Raw genomic sequence first — 13925 nt, forward strand, 5'->3', positions numbered from 1 at the left:
TCTGATGGCTGATTCCAGCAAGTCAAACAGGTGCACCAAACATGTTCTTATCAGTAAAACTGTTTTTCTCTTGAATCATCTCAAACTAATTTCTTGAACATGACATTAAGTTGACCGTACACAAATGGACTCCACACTCACCCGCACCTTGTTGAATGTATGGCATGAAGAGCAAAGGTAGCTCGGAAGGCAAAAAGAGATCCACCACCATAATGAAAAAGCGTACCTAATGAAGTGTTTAGTGGATGTGTAGCTTACCCTTGGTTACAATCTTTCAGTTTTCTATTTATGCTCCATCCTCCTCCTCATCTATCTCAAATCTCTCTTTGATCATTGCTCTCTAATGTCCGTCTGTCAGTCTCTCACAGCCAGCTTTACCCAGCGTTCCCAGCCTTACTCTCCACTTTTCTTCTTCTTCTCAGTAATCTCCCTCTCGTCTCTCCCTGTCTCGATCTTTCACGTCTTATCTTTCACTGTTTCACAGTTGACTAAACACTTTTTCTTCACCTTCATCTGTTTTTCCTCTCCATCCCTAATCTCTCCTCTTTTATCTCAATCTCTCACTGTTTTACACTTGGCTACAATTTTCCTACCCTTATTTTCTTTTTTCTCTCTCTCTAATCTCTCAAACCTTATCTCCATCTTTCTTATGTTCACAGTGGAAACTTCTGCTCTTACTAAGGAGATTGCTTTGCAGTTAAGCAATTATTGAGTATACAGTTCCAGGTACAGCACAATGGCAGAATCCCATCAAACCTCGCTGCCTAAAAACTGTGGAGTCTACATCGCTGCCATGAAAACACACAGACAAGTGGCATGAAATTAAATGAAAATCTTGGATGCACAGCACACTGCTTGGCAGTGATGTCATCGGAAAAAGCTGTCAAAAAAAAGCACAGCATTGTTAGGAGGTAAGAAAACCAGTCATACCTAGCATAATATAAATAAACAACAACTCCCTCTTTTATAAAAGAATTCTGTTCATTATAACTAAATGGTGCTACTGGTACACTTCAGAAATAATAAATAAAATGCACTACCCACAGTATTTTTACATGAGTTAGTAAATCTATTCACTTAACTCCTTGGAATAAGTAAATGTGTGCACAGAGAACTCATTACGAGCAAAGCAAAGACAGCTGATGGGGCTGCCATTCTCATGCACCTGGTCTGTTAAAGCTTAGGTGTACAGCCCACCTGGCAGTAAAGCTTAACTTAGCATCAAATGTTAACTGACCAGCATTCAGACTACTAATGAAATACGTTAGCACAAAAGCCCTAACCGTTGTTTCCATTACAGGCAGAAGTAAGCCGTGCAAGCATGTGTGTGTTTGCGACTAGGGGATAAGACAAGAATGCAAACAGCAGGTGTCCAGGGAATTAATATCCCATTCAACAAAGACATGCACACACAGGCAGAGACAGCCCCCACCACATCTCACTCTAGACCACTGAGAAGTGAACTTTGCAGTCTGGCTGCCTTAGAGTGACACACGGGGTTGACTTTACGGTGACAAATGCATAGTGTGTGTGAGGTGGAGGTGGCAGCAGGACTGATTTGCCTTCAGGACAATATTATTGGTTGGCTACACCATTGGCAAGAGAGAGAACTTTTAGAAAGGAATGTTAAACGATAAATATCAGGTGACTTCAAATATACTAATAAATGAAAAACACGCCACTGTGGTAAAAGATTATCAGAGTTCAGTGTTGAGCTTAAATGTTTTGACATGTCTGCTTGTTGGCTAATTAGCTGTGCTTCTTTTTCTCACCTTGACCCTGTATCTCTGTCTGTCTGGTTTTTGTTTTCTTGAACTCTGTCCTCTTTTTCCCCTCTATCAGGGACAATAGGGAATAAAGATAAAGCACTGAAGTTTCCTCTCTCTGTTTTATCAGTCTCGGACACTGTGACATTTCCTCTTTCCCCTTTTTTCCTCTCCCTTCATTCTTTCACTCACTTTCATCCTTTGTTGACCTCTATCCCACACCTCATTTCCAAATGCATTCACTTCCTGTGCTAATCTCATGTTATTTTCCAAAAGCTCTTGTGCCGCTTCACTTTCTCATTCCTCCATTTTTACTCTCCGTCCTTCTCACTCATAGATAGATGTGCTCAATTTCATTCTCTAAATCTACCACTTACACAAGGAATCCTAATTGCTCTCTTCCTTTTCCTCTAAGCTCTGTGCTCGCCAGGTGTCATGCTGCTTTGAAATTGGCTCTGCTATAGCTGAAATCCATCCACTGCAAATGTTTAGATATTACATTTGGCCAATGCAAACTAAGGCAGCTTTAAGTGCTCTCTTCTGCTCTCACTTTTAAGGAGCACATCTATGTAGCAAGTGAAACGTACACCAAATAAAGGGGGAAGATTAATTGGCCTATGCAGACTTTACTAGCAGCCTTTGTGGAACTGTGAAAACAGTAGTGAAAAATAAATTCAGTGGTAGCATATGAGGAAAAACTTTAGATGTCATAAATACATTTAGACCAAAAAGAAGGTATAATCTTTGCGTATAATAGGAAACTGGATCAACACACAGACTGGTGCATGTGCCAGTAGGGAGAAGCATGGGCAAATTAAACACATCAAATACAGTCAAGAGTATATCATTAACAAGAATGAGAAAGAGACTTAGCCCAACAGTAATCAAGAGAGTAACAGGGATCATGGTAAATGTATTTGTGTATATAAATACATACATATATATATATATATATATATATATATATATGTATATATATATATATACATAGAGCGCTTTACTAGTCCCTAAGGTCCCCAAAGCGCTTTACACATCCAGTCATCCACACATCCACACATTCACACACTGGTGATGGCAGCTACATTGTAGCCACAGCCGCCCTGGGGCGCACTGACAGAGGCGAGGCTGTCGGACACTGGCGCCACCGGGCCCTCTGACCACCACCAGTAGGCCACAGGTGAAGTGTCTTGCCCAAGGACACAACGACCGAGACTGTCGGAGCCGGGGCTCGAACCGGCAACCTTCCAATTACAAGATGAACTGCCAACTCCTGAGCCACGATCGCCCCATATCATGTAATATCTTAGATAATAAAGGAAAAAAATCAACTATCATGCAGCAGCTAATTGGAGCACCTACAAATAATAGTCCAGGTCGTCAATATGCTTGGTAAAATGATAGATGCTTATGTGCTGTTTAACTGTTTCATTTATGCAGTGTGCTCACTATGACGAATTATCTTTGTTACATGCACAAGATTGAGTCAGTAACACAATTGAGAGATGTAGCCATGGAAAGCTTTCAAAAGGAAAACCTGATCAACACCAGCCTACACTTGGAGTCTGTATATTACCTACAACAGTTTGCAAAAAACTCAGTTTTGGAAATCTTGGGGAGTTTGTGGAACATTTGGTCTCCTGTGCAACCTTTACTGCTGTTTTGAATCTTTGTCATAGTGATGATAATAGGCAATAAACTGTCTCCTGTTACAAAGCTGCTCTCTGGGATATACAGCAATCATCACTCAAGAGTTTTCTGGGCAGTCACATATTCTTTATTCTCATATACACACAATTAAAAAGAAAAAAAAAGTAAGTAATGAGTGCAAACGCAAGCTACAGTACCTTTGAGAGCGCTGAGATCAGGTTCTTTTTAAATTACACAAGGCAGGTTATTTAAAGGCTGTGCTTTCAGGAAAACAGAGAAATAAAAAGATTCAATATGTCAGCATTAGCGTTGTTTCATATCTGTCAGCAAAAGTGCTGAAGCCTAATTTATCTGTTTAAAAACGCTGAAAATTAAAAAAAATTAAAAGAAAAATTACAGAGCAGGCTAATTAGTATTTCATTCCTTTACTTTCTAAAATTCTGGCTCTGCTTTGAAAGCTTTTTTTTAACTTATGATCAAGTGCCTGTACTGTACATCTGTAAGTGTATCTCATTGGTTTGCTCCATTTGTCCCAAGTACAAATGGAGCGAACCATTTGTACTTGGGACAAGTACAAAATGGTTCGCTCATGATGAATGATTAAGGCATTCCATCTGCCTTAATCATTCATCTCTATATATATTTCACATCTTTTCTATGTGTCTCTTTGTTAAATCTGTAACTACAGTCGTTGCATCAAGTGTTTGTTGTTCGGTTGTCCAAGAAATCAAAGGTTTGTCTGCTACAATAGGTTTCCTGCAGCTAGAGCAAGACATCACTATAGCCCCTTTTCCATTAGAACCTACTCGGATCGAGTCGACACGGTTCGCCAAGGTTTTCAGGGTTTTCCATTAGGTCATAGTACCTGGTACTTTTTTAGTACCTGCTCGCTTAGGGTTCCAAACGATCCGAGCAGGTACTAAAATGTGACGTCATCTGACTGCATTCCACCGATTGGCTGGTCAGTGGCGTCACTCGATGATTCATGAGCGCATCTCATTCACGAAAATTAAAACCGCCATTTTTAAAAACCAGGGAACGAGGGAAATGGCTACAAAAACAAAGCCATGTTCCCTGATGAAAAGCCAGAGACCGAGCAGCAGGTAGATTCTTTCTTCCACATCCACCTTTCTTGTTGGGTATTAATTCGGATGCGTTGTGATGAGGACAATCACAAATGTAAGTCGAGTCGTGGCCATCCGTGACGAGTCGATCTGAGTAGGTACTAATGGAAAAGGGGCTTATTAGACTCTGCTGGCTGTGTATACTTCTCAGAGGTATGGGGAAATTTTGCTAGCAGTTTTAAGTTGTGCCTGCTAACCCATATTTGGGTAATCCTTCTCTGTACAAATAAATACGCTTGTTTTAGAGCTGTCCAATCTGCTGGATTCTAGGAATGCCAAGTGAAACTAAATAATGAAAGACGAGCACCAGAAAAGAGAACAAAGGTACAAACAAGGGCAGAGAGACCGGAGATAAAAGTCAGTTAAATATTTCCTTTACTGAAGGACACTCGCTTTCACTCCATAAAGGGGAATCCTGTCTGAATGATGCAAAATACATCTCCCTCCTATCTAATCTGTGCTTTCAATTTTGGGTTTTTCTTTTTTAACACTGCTTCATTCTGATTTAGCTTTATTGGATTTGTTTTCCCCCTTAAAGTCATCTTCATCTCTTACACCACATTTCTCTCCTATTTATGTCTCAGTCCTTTAAATTGTTTGTTATGCAGCTTTCACATTTAATACCCCAGACTGATTAGATTTTGTTGAAATCTGAGAGAGTAATGCATCTCCTTGTGTGTTCCATCATCAGTTGGTTTGTTTTCTGTCAGTCCCAATTTATTTCCCCTTCCTTCATAGTCTATATTCTATCTTAATACTGATCCACCTCGAGAAATTTCATAGTTTGGTGTCGCTGTTAACCACACAGGCTTGACCACATTAGGGAGACGCCTGAAAGCATCCCTTTCTTTTAGAGTCACAAGCCAAAGGGGCTGTAAACCAGCCCTGTATTTGGTTAGCTCTTTTCTTTGCAAGAGTTTATAGGGTTGCATTGCTTTTGTCTCGATTTACTACTGCTGTACTGTAAGTGAATGGGCTGGGGTGCGGGTGGAGGGGTAATTTGGCTGCGGAGAGGCCACTTGACAAGAACAAGCCCTGCTGCTTCCTCAATGGGGCCCAGGTCAGAAAAAAATGAGAATGAGTGAACAAGAGGATAAGAAAATGAGATTAGGGTGAATGAGAGATTGAAAGAGGACATGAATGACAGAGACAGAGACACAGAAGCACTGATGCATGCATGCACAGTGCAGTGACCTGTTTCTCCATAAGCTTCCAGACTCCATAAATAGTCTATTTGAGCAGTGGCCTGCAAACTGAACACTGTGGTGGAAGTCACTCTATTACTCTGCCACATACCCACAAATAACCACATAAAAATGTATATACACAGGTGTAGTGAAGGAGTACAAACAGAAACTCACACTGAGAAAATAAAGTCCGTGCAGAAGGGAAATAATATGTTGCTTTGGTGACAGTGGCCTAACAAAACAGTGGCATAGCTTGTTAACATCAAACAACTCCAAGCTCACTGCATAGACACACACACACACAAATCTATACTAGTGTTATAGTATGACACACACTCTGAAGTCCTCCAAGTTGAGGACTTCTCATTCAGCAGAAAGTCACAGAAGGTCATTCGTGACTCTGGGTTGTTTCTATGTGACACAAATTCTCTCTCATTATATGTCAAAGTTTCCATCTAACCAGTTTCATGTTATTTCTGGTGAATGCATGAGAGTGAACTGTGTGAGCTTGTGCCTGCCTAATGATGAGTGTGCACTGTATGTGTGGGACTGCAGGCTAGATTTTTATGTGCTTCATGAATATGCATTTCATTTAAATTATGTACCTTTTCATGCCTGCGTGTTCTCTTGCACTAAGTTTTTGAGGACCCGTTTTGGGACCTTAACATTTTGGCTGCTTCTTACTGCATCAAATAGCTGTTTGAAGATTAAAAGAAAATCACATGTAGCCTATTTTTTCAGTCGCCATCAAATCAGGATTCTTCTGTAATCGTACCAGAAGTTAATTACTGAGGTCACCTAAGACATTAGTACCGCGAAAAGAAGAAGAAAATACAAGCTGTCAATTAATCACACAGGTGTTAAAGCAACCCCCAGGTTAACAAAACTTGCTTTCAAGTGGAAATGAAAGCAAACTGTGAAATAAACACCCACGGTGTTCACATCCATCACAGTTAACAGACCTTTTCTGGTCCAGCTTGGTTAAGAAGGATTTTCAGACATGTTCTCTTCCGTTTTATACTCCAAATGAAATGTGTTAGTTATTGATGGCTTGTCCGGGGGTAGGTAATTAATTTCCCCAAAGGGTCACATGAGAAACTGGGACTGTTTCAACAAGTGGAACTCAAGTCTGCTTAATATTAATTTTATCTCTTTATAAGCTTCTTGGCTCTGTCCTTCATATCAGTACCAGTTTCTCACGTGAAAGAAAATGGACTGACCACCCCTGAGTCATTATAGAAGCTCTTTTATGCTCCCAGGAAACAATGTTCATCCGTCTCAGCTTTGGCATAATTTGATACAATATGTAATGTGCTGAGAATAGACCAAAAAAAAAGAAAAACCAACGCACATTTCAACAATAAGGCTTTAGGATTAACTTTGTGTTCAAAACTGGATTTTCTAGTATTGATGATTAGGTTAGAGTAAGAGCCTACTGTATATAGTAAGAGCCCTCAAAAGTGCAGTACACTCCGGTACGTGCACCTCCATGTGTTTAGTTTGTTCGTTACATTTGAATATGTCTGTATGTTTTAATGTAGCATCCGGCTTGATCCATTTCCCAGAAGGGCAGTGCCCACTATCAACGCCAGCTGGCTCCCTCTTTGACAAGCTTAAAGTAATTATATAGAAAGGTCATGTGCCCGCATGCTGGAGAAACTTGAGGAAAAGAATATCACCCACTGACCTAGAAATGGAGCCTAAATGTTGGTTAGCCTCACTTGTGCCATTTGGCATACCATAACTGAATCAAACATAGTTAGAAGGGCACAAAGTGATTACCACAAGATGGCCATGGATGATAGGCGTGACATTAAGAGGCTGTTGGAAAACAGCAAGCTCACTGTGGTTTTTACTTCTGAGTTTAGCTCTGTCTGCTATTGCAATAACACTCGGCTGCTCTTCAGACAAATTACATCATCATCATACCCACGATAACAGTAAAGAACGGTCTCCACTTAACGATGGCTTTTGTTCAACAGTTACCAAAGGCTGTGTTCATTCATATGCAGAAATATTGCACAAACATCATAATTAGTTTCCTGGTTCCCATAAAACAAAGCAGTACAACTAAAGATTCATGGAACACATCAAAACTGTTGGAACACATTTTGAACTTAACATTATCAGACTCTTTGGGTGGGGCTAGCAGCTGTATACAAAACACTGTTATTTGCAATGATGTCAGATAAATATTCAAGACAGAGCCAAAAGTAGCTGGGAAGTCTACACCACAGTACTTTAGTCATTGCAGATTGATCCAATCAAATTATTCCAAATTTAGGGAACTAGAACTATGTCAGCACAAATTAGCTGGTCTGCTCCATGCGCAGGATAGAACCAAAGTATTCAGAGATCTCGCACACACACACAAAATTCCAGCCCCACCATGAAATGCCATTTCATAGCCGAGGGTGTGGTGGTTAGAGCGCCCACTGGCCAATCAACACTAAGCTTTGATAAGAGCCAGAAGCAGCGGCTAAAGTGTGTGTGTCCACACAAACACACGCAGCAGCAGCAGCAGCAGCAGGGATCCTACTGTTATGCGCTCTGTGGTACAGTAGGCTGGCACGTTGGGGGGAAATGGGGGTTGTGAGATGCTGCTGGCAAACTGATGGTGTGTGTGAGTGCGTGCGTCGGAGGGGGAGGTGGAGGTCAGAAAAAAAGTGGTAGAACTGAGGAGTGAAGCAAAGGAAAAGTAGAGAAGAAAAGAAGTTGGGCAGAAAGAGCGAGAGATGTAGGAGAAAAAACAACGGTGGGATAAAGATAAAAAGCTTGGAGGGGAAGGGAAATTAAAGAGCAGAAGGGGAGAAAGAACTAGCTGAGAAGAGAGAAAGCACAGAAGGTGTTGCCTGTACAAATCTTGCCAAAATTTACTGGTGGTGTTAGCGAGGGAACAGAAAACTAGACTGTTAAACTCAAATTTAGCTTGTGCAAAGCTGGCTGAGGAAACTTGCTGCCAGTCAACTACAAACACAGTGCATGTATGAGGATGCAATCATGCACACATGCACATTGTGACAAAATTAAAACATGCAAAGCTTGCACAAACACATGCAGAAAAAAAACAAACTGCAGCTCGAGCGATTGGAAGCTCCCTTTGGAGTTTACGGCATTTGATTCTCCCACATTTTCACAGCAGTTGAGGCAACAGTTTGGAATTTGAATCTCAGGGGAAAAAAAGTGTTTGTGCTTTTTTGTATGTGTGTCTATGCAGACCCTGTAGGGCAGGTGTGAACCGAACCCGAGAGAGAAAAGCCGTTCTTATGTTTCAATTCACTTTACCCAACCTCGTTAAGCCTGTTAAGCTACCCCCAAAAACCCTCCACTCAAATTAGATGCAAATGAGGCCTCAAGTGGCTTTCCAAGTAGAACATTACGGAATTGACTGGCCCGAGGTAATCTTTGAGGCTGGCAGCATGTGAGTGTGTCTGTTAAGTGAACAGTTGGGGCCACCACAGTTTTTCTCTCGTTAACCTTTCCAAATGTTTACAATAGTGAGGAAGACCGGGCTTTTAAAGAGATTGATTCTGTGGTTATGACAGGTGGACTGCGGCGCTTGCTTACTCGTTTTCACATGTAGCAGAAAGAAACTAGATTCAAACTTTCGCACTGTGTGTAATAAAAAGGCTAAGTGGGGGCATATTGTGAAAGCTACATGAGTGTTACAGTGCTTTCATGCTTTACAGTGCATCTTGACTGATTCTCTTCACTCCAGGCATCCACCGTTCCTCAGGAAATTTACCACTGTGAAATGTTGCAGTGTTATATAATGTGACAGTATATCATGAAATCCTCTTAACTCCATGTGTCATGTACTTCTGCTTTACTCTGCTGTGAATTTCTACATTTGGTTTCATAAAACTTCAAGCAATCGTTCTAAATTACTCTGATTCGATATATGTGTCTATAGAGGGTGCGGCAATGTAGAAGTTGAAAAACATTTTCCCGGAAAGATAAGGTGAAAGCCTCGCCTTAACTAAATGCTACATGTTTTGCGCCCTTGATGCATGTTCTAGTGTTGTGAGGTAACAGATACACATTATATTTTCTAATATTTCAGCGAGAGAGAGACAAGAAAACTTTTAAATCAGAAAAAAGATGGAGGATTTCAGTGCTACAATATTTAAAGCAATGTTGAAACCATGGGCGTAATTTCCAGGGGGGTTATGTTATCTTTACTCATTTCAGTTATTACCAGCAAAATAGTCGCACGTTTAAATTTGGACGTTGGAAATTTACCCAGATTTATTTATTTATTTAGACAGAGATCTTGAACTATATTCTACACCAGCGGTCCCCAACGGACCGGTTTATGCTCGACAATATTTTCACGGACCGGCCTTTAAGGTGTCGCGGATAAATACAACAAAATAAAACTAGTACCGGTACCGAAAAAAAGAAGATTTATTCATAACACACGTGAAAAGACCCAGGAAAACTGAGTTAACGATAAAAACTATAACAAAATAACGCTGAAAACCGATAAAAACCCTGAAAACCACACATTTCACACCTGAGCCTCAACTTTCGCGGCCCGGTACCAAACGACTCACGGACCGGTACCGGTCCGAGGCCCGGGGGTTGGGGACCGCTGTTCTACTCTAGGATGATGTGAATTGATTTAAATGTATATGGTCCATTTCATTTTAAAATGATCAGTTAAACTCTTTTAAGCATGAACAATTCATAAAGTTCTTTTTTTTAACCCAAATCATAAGGACTTTTATCCCTAATTGTGACTTTTCACTTCACTTCAAGTTTATTGCCAGTTTTTGCCACCATGAAAAAGTCTGTTATACCATAATGTCAAGCCACAATGACGAGTGTGTTAGTATACCATAGAAAAAGCCCGGAAAGTCTTGAAATATGGACGAAAAAATAAAAACTTATAGTCTTAAAGAATCTCTGCCAATGGAAATCATCACCTTACGCTTTTGCAATCTGTAAATGTGTCAGTGGTGAAGTGTGGAAGTGTTCGATTATAGTTGAGAAACTTTTTGAAATTTACAACTTTTACTTAGAAGTTAACAACTTTTTTGTTACAAGAATCTGTTGTCCACATGAACTTTATCACAACTGTCAAAATCAAATCCCTGCTTAGGGCAATGATGCTCATCTCTCTTAAAACAAAGTGTCTGTTGTAACCTTTAGGACTAGAATCTCATCCATTTTAATGTTTCCCAACCCAGACTCCCTAAAATATATCTGCAGAGGGAGAATGAGATGACGGTAGAAAAAGAGGGAGGAAAAGAGCAACTCTTGGCCAAAGTCACATCTGAAACACTGACCTGGATAAATCAGAGAAACATAAACACAGAGTTTCTGGACTGAAAAGGGAGGGAGGGGGCGCTGCTACCCCAAATATTCCACCCTGGGGACCCCAGGGAGACGCAGAAGACCCCGTTATCCCACCTCCCCATCACAACCTGCTCTAATTATTTATTTTTCTTGGGTCTAAATGTCTTCGGGGGATTACTGTGCAAAAGCCAACAGGTCCTAGGAGGTCACAACAGCCCTGTTGAATAGCAGAGGTATGGGGGTTCATTGTTAACACTCATACATACACACACAAGAAAAGCAATCACACCAGCCAGTGCAAACACGCAGGCACACAAACATATGAAACAGCTCAGCCAAGCAAAAATCCACACACACATGCTAATCACATGTTCATATCCACCAGTACCCCCCACATCCACACACACACACTCACACATATTCACAAACATGACCCCCCACTTTCCTCAGCAGCCTACTGATTGTGTTTGTTGTCTCAGGTTAGGTCTGTTGTTGATCCCCTGCAGGGCTTTTGGCTGCTCTGTTGTCATGCATAATCACTTCCATACCTTAACAGCAAAGGTGTGTGTTTGTGAGTGCATGTGTGTGGCTGCGCTGATGTATACGTGTCAAGATCAGGCTGGAGGTGGCAGCAGCGCCTGTCAGTGTTCTGTCCCTGCCTAAGGAATGAATATGATTTTAAACTGTCACCCAGGCTAAGAATAAATAAAGAAAGAACCAGTAGTTCTTGAAGTGAAAAACACTGAGGATCTAGTTCAGTTTTACTCATATTCTACAAAACTTTAGAAAGTCTTACCCAGGCATGTGAAAGAATACAATTTAAAGTGATTTAAGGCGACTTTCTCACATTCTTTTGACCTGTTTAAAATTTCAAAAGCTTTCTCTAAAAACATAGTTGGTGACTGTTTTCTTAACCACCTCTGTTCATTGGGGGTCGCAGGTGATTTTAGGGCACTTTTGTGTGTGCAATATATTAAGCTAGAATAAAATAGCAGTATTTTAAACTAAAGGCATTGCAGCTTTTCACAGTAAGACGTACCCTTTGAGTAATATGCTGACAGGATTTTTGATAGCAGTAGTTTCCTTACGATTTTTAAAAGCCACATAAAGCCAGTCATCGTCTAAAAAAAAAAAAAAAGCTTTATCCACTTTTATATAAAAGTTATGTCCCAACTTTATATAGCCTGAGTAGTAATCATGGCAACAACGATAAAAAAGTACCAGAAATAGAGTTTTACATACAGGACGGGGGTTTATAAGATAATATAAAAACATGAATTTAATAAACTAAATGGGATGTTGATGCACATGGATGCTATTACAGTAGCCTGCTGTATGAAATAAGTACCGTTATGTGCAAGTGATGAAAGTTTAACAATGCACGACTAAGTTTTCGAGATGTTTTTTAAAAATGTATTTGCTTAGGCTGCTGCCCCCGCGACCCGGCCCCGGATAAAGCGGATGAAGATGGATGGATGGTATTCAAAATATTTTGCTCGGAAAAATCTGCGAAAACGTGCAGTTTTCCTACAGAGCATGTTAAGTTTAAAATGCACTATCCACAATTCAGGAGCATGGGAGTAATGCAAAGGGAGAAAAGGTGAATAATAAGGTCAGAGTGCCCTCTATGATGAACTTTGGTTAAATTGATGCAATTACAGATAAGTTGAAAAAAAACAACTGCTCTTACAGGCGCTCGGCATTCCTCGGTATTCCTTTGGGCACAGTCTTCAAACCCAGACCCTGGCAGTCCACATGAGATCCGGAGCAGCTACACTTGTGTGGGCATCCATTCACCGATGTAGCGCACACCAGCAGAGCGAAAGCTAGAGCCCAAACCCGGCAGAGCGCGGCGCGCTTCCCCGGTGTGGTCGGAGGCATTATAGCAATCCACCGAAATTACTTCCAACAGACGTTAATTGAAAATCCGCGGGGGGTGAAGGAGACACCGTGGAAGTGCGGATCCTGTGTAAGTTGAAGACAGGACGTTTTTTCTGTGGCAGAATTTTGGAAAAAAGAAAGAAAAACGCAAGCCGAAATCAAATTAAGTTCGCTGTTGCACGAATTCAGAAAACTTCTCTCCAGAGACTCGGTAACTACGAGTCTACTTAAAACATCCCTTTGCCAGTGACGAAGAAGACAATAACAACGTAGATATGACACGCTAGACAAAAACTTTAAATATCTATTCGTGCGTCACTCAGCTCAATGCGTAAAAGTTTCCCCAAATGTTCTCCATTCCCAAACTCTCCGAGAACTTATGAGCCTGGCTTCTAAACCTTCCAAGGTGAGAATATTCAGCTGGGGTGTAACCTCCTTCCAAGGAACATCCCTCCGCTGCCAGGGAGTAAAAAGTGAGAGTAGTAAAGGAGTTATAATCACACACATACAAAAAAAAAAGTTGAAAGCGCAGTGGCGCAACACAGACTGATTCGCCTGGCGATTGTGAGAGCGAGAGAGGCAAACAGATTTGTATTTAGGTTCCCCCCAAAATCCTCCTTCCCTCTCCCTCCCTCCCCCTCTCTCTCTTTCTGTTGATGTCAGGAGAGTCGGAGAGCTCTACAAACTTTGATTCGTCCTTTATCTTCCCCAAGTCTGTAAACCAAACTCGAGTAAAACTCTATCCACGGAAGCAGCGTACTCATTTGAGCTGGTTTCTCAGCAGCTCTTCTTTTATTTTTTTAGCCCATTTATCAACGTAATGAACTTGCTATCATGTTTTGGTTTTGAGGCGCGTCTTTTTTCAGCCATATTTATCATGCATCATCCTGCGGGAGTCTGTGTTGTGTGTCAACTTCATTGATAGATGCTTTAACAAGTAGCATATGACAAAAATGCTGGATGACAGCTCAGTCATAGTTGATCACATTTAATTAAGCTGAACTTATCTGTTATGGTGT

The 13925-nt window shown here is 40.9% G+C and overlaps 1 protein-coding gene across 1 annotated transcript in view; it reads right to left on the reverse strand.

Annotated features, from left to right (window-relative positions):
* The window catches only part of slit3 (slit homolog 3), a 239948-nt gene extending 226227 nt beyond the window's left edge, over nt 1–13721 (reverse strand). Inside the window, exons 1-2 of the mRNA XM_082554652.1 lie at nt 13416–13721; nt 12716–13019 (exon numbers count right to left, since the gene is read on the reverse strand). Of these exons, the coding sequence (XP_082410778.1) occupies nt 12716–12906 (191 nt within the window). The 5' untranslated portion in view covers nt 12907–13019; nt 13416–13721. The remainder of the gene's footprint in view (nt 1–12715; nt 13020–13415) is intronic.
* Between the last annotated feature and the right edge of the window lie 204 nt (nt 13722–13925).

This window comes from Aulonocara stuartgranti (genome assembly GCF_965226115.1).
Source record: "Aulonocara stuartgranti genome assembly, chromosome: 2".
NCBI lineage: Eukaryota > Metazoa > Chordata > Actinopteri > Cichliformes > Cichlidae > Aulonocara > Aulonocara stuartgranti.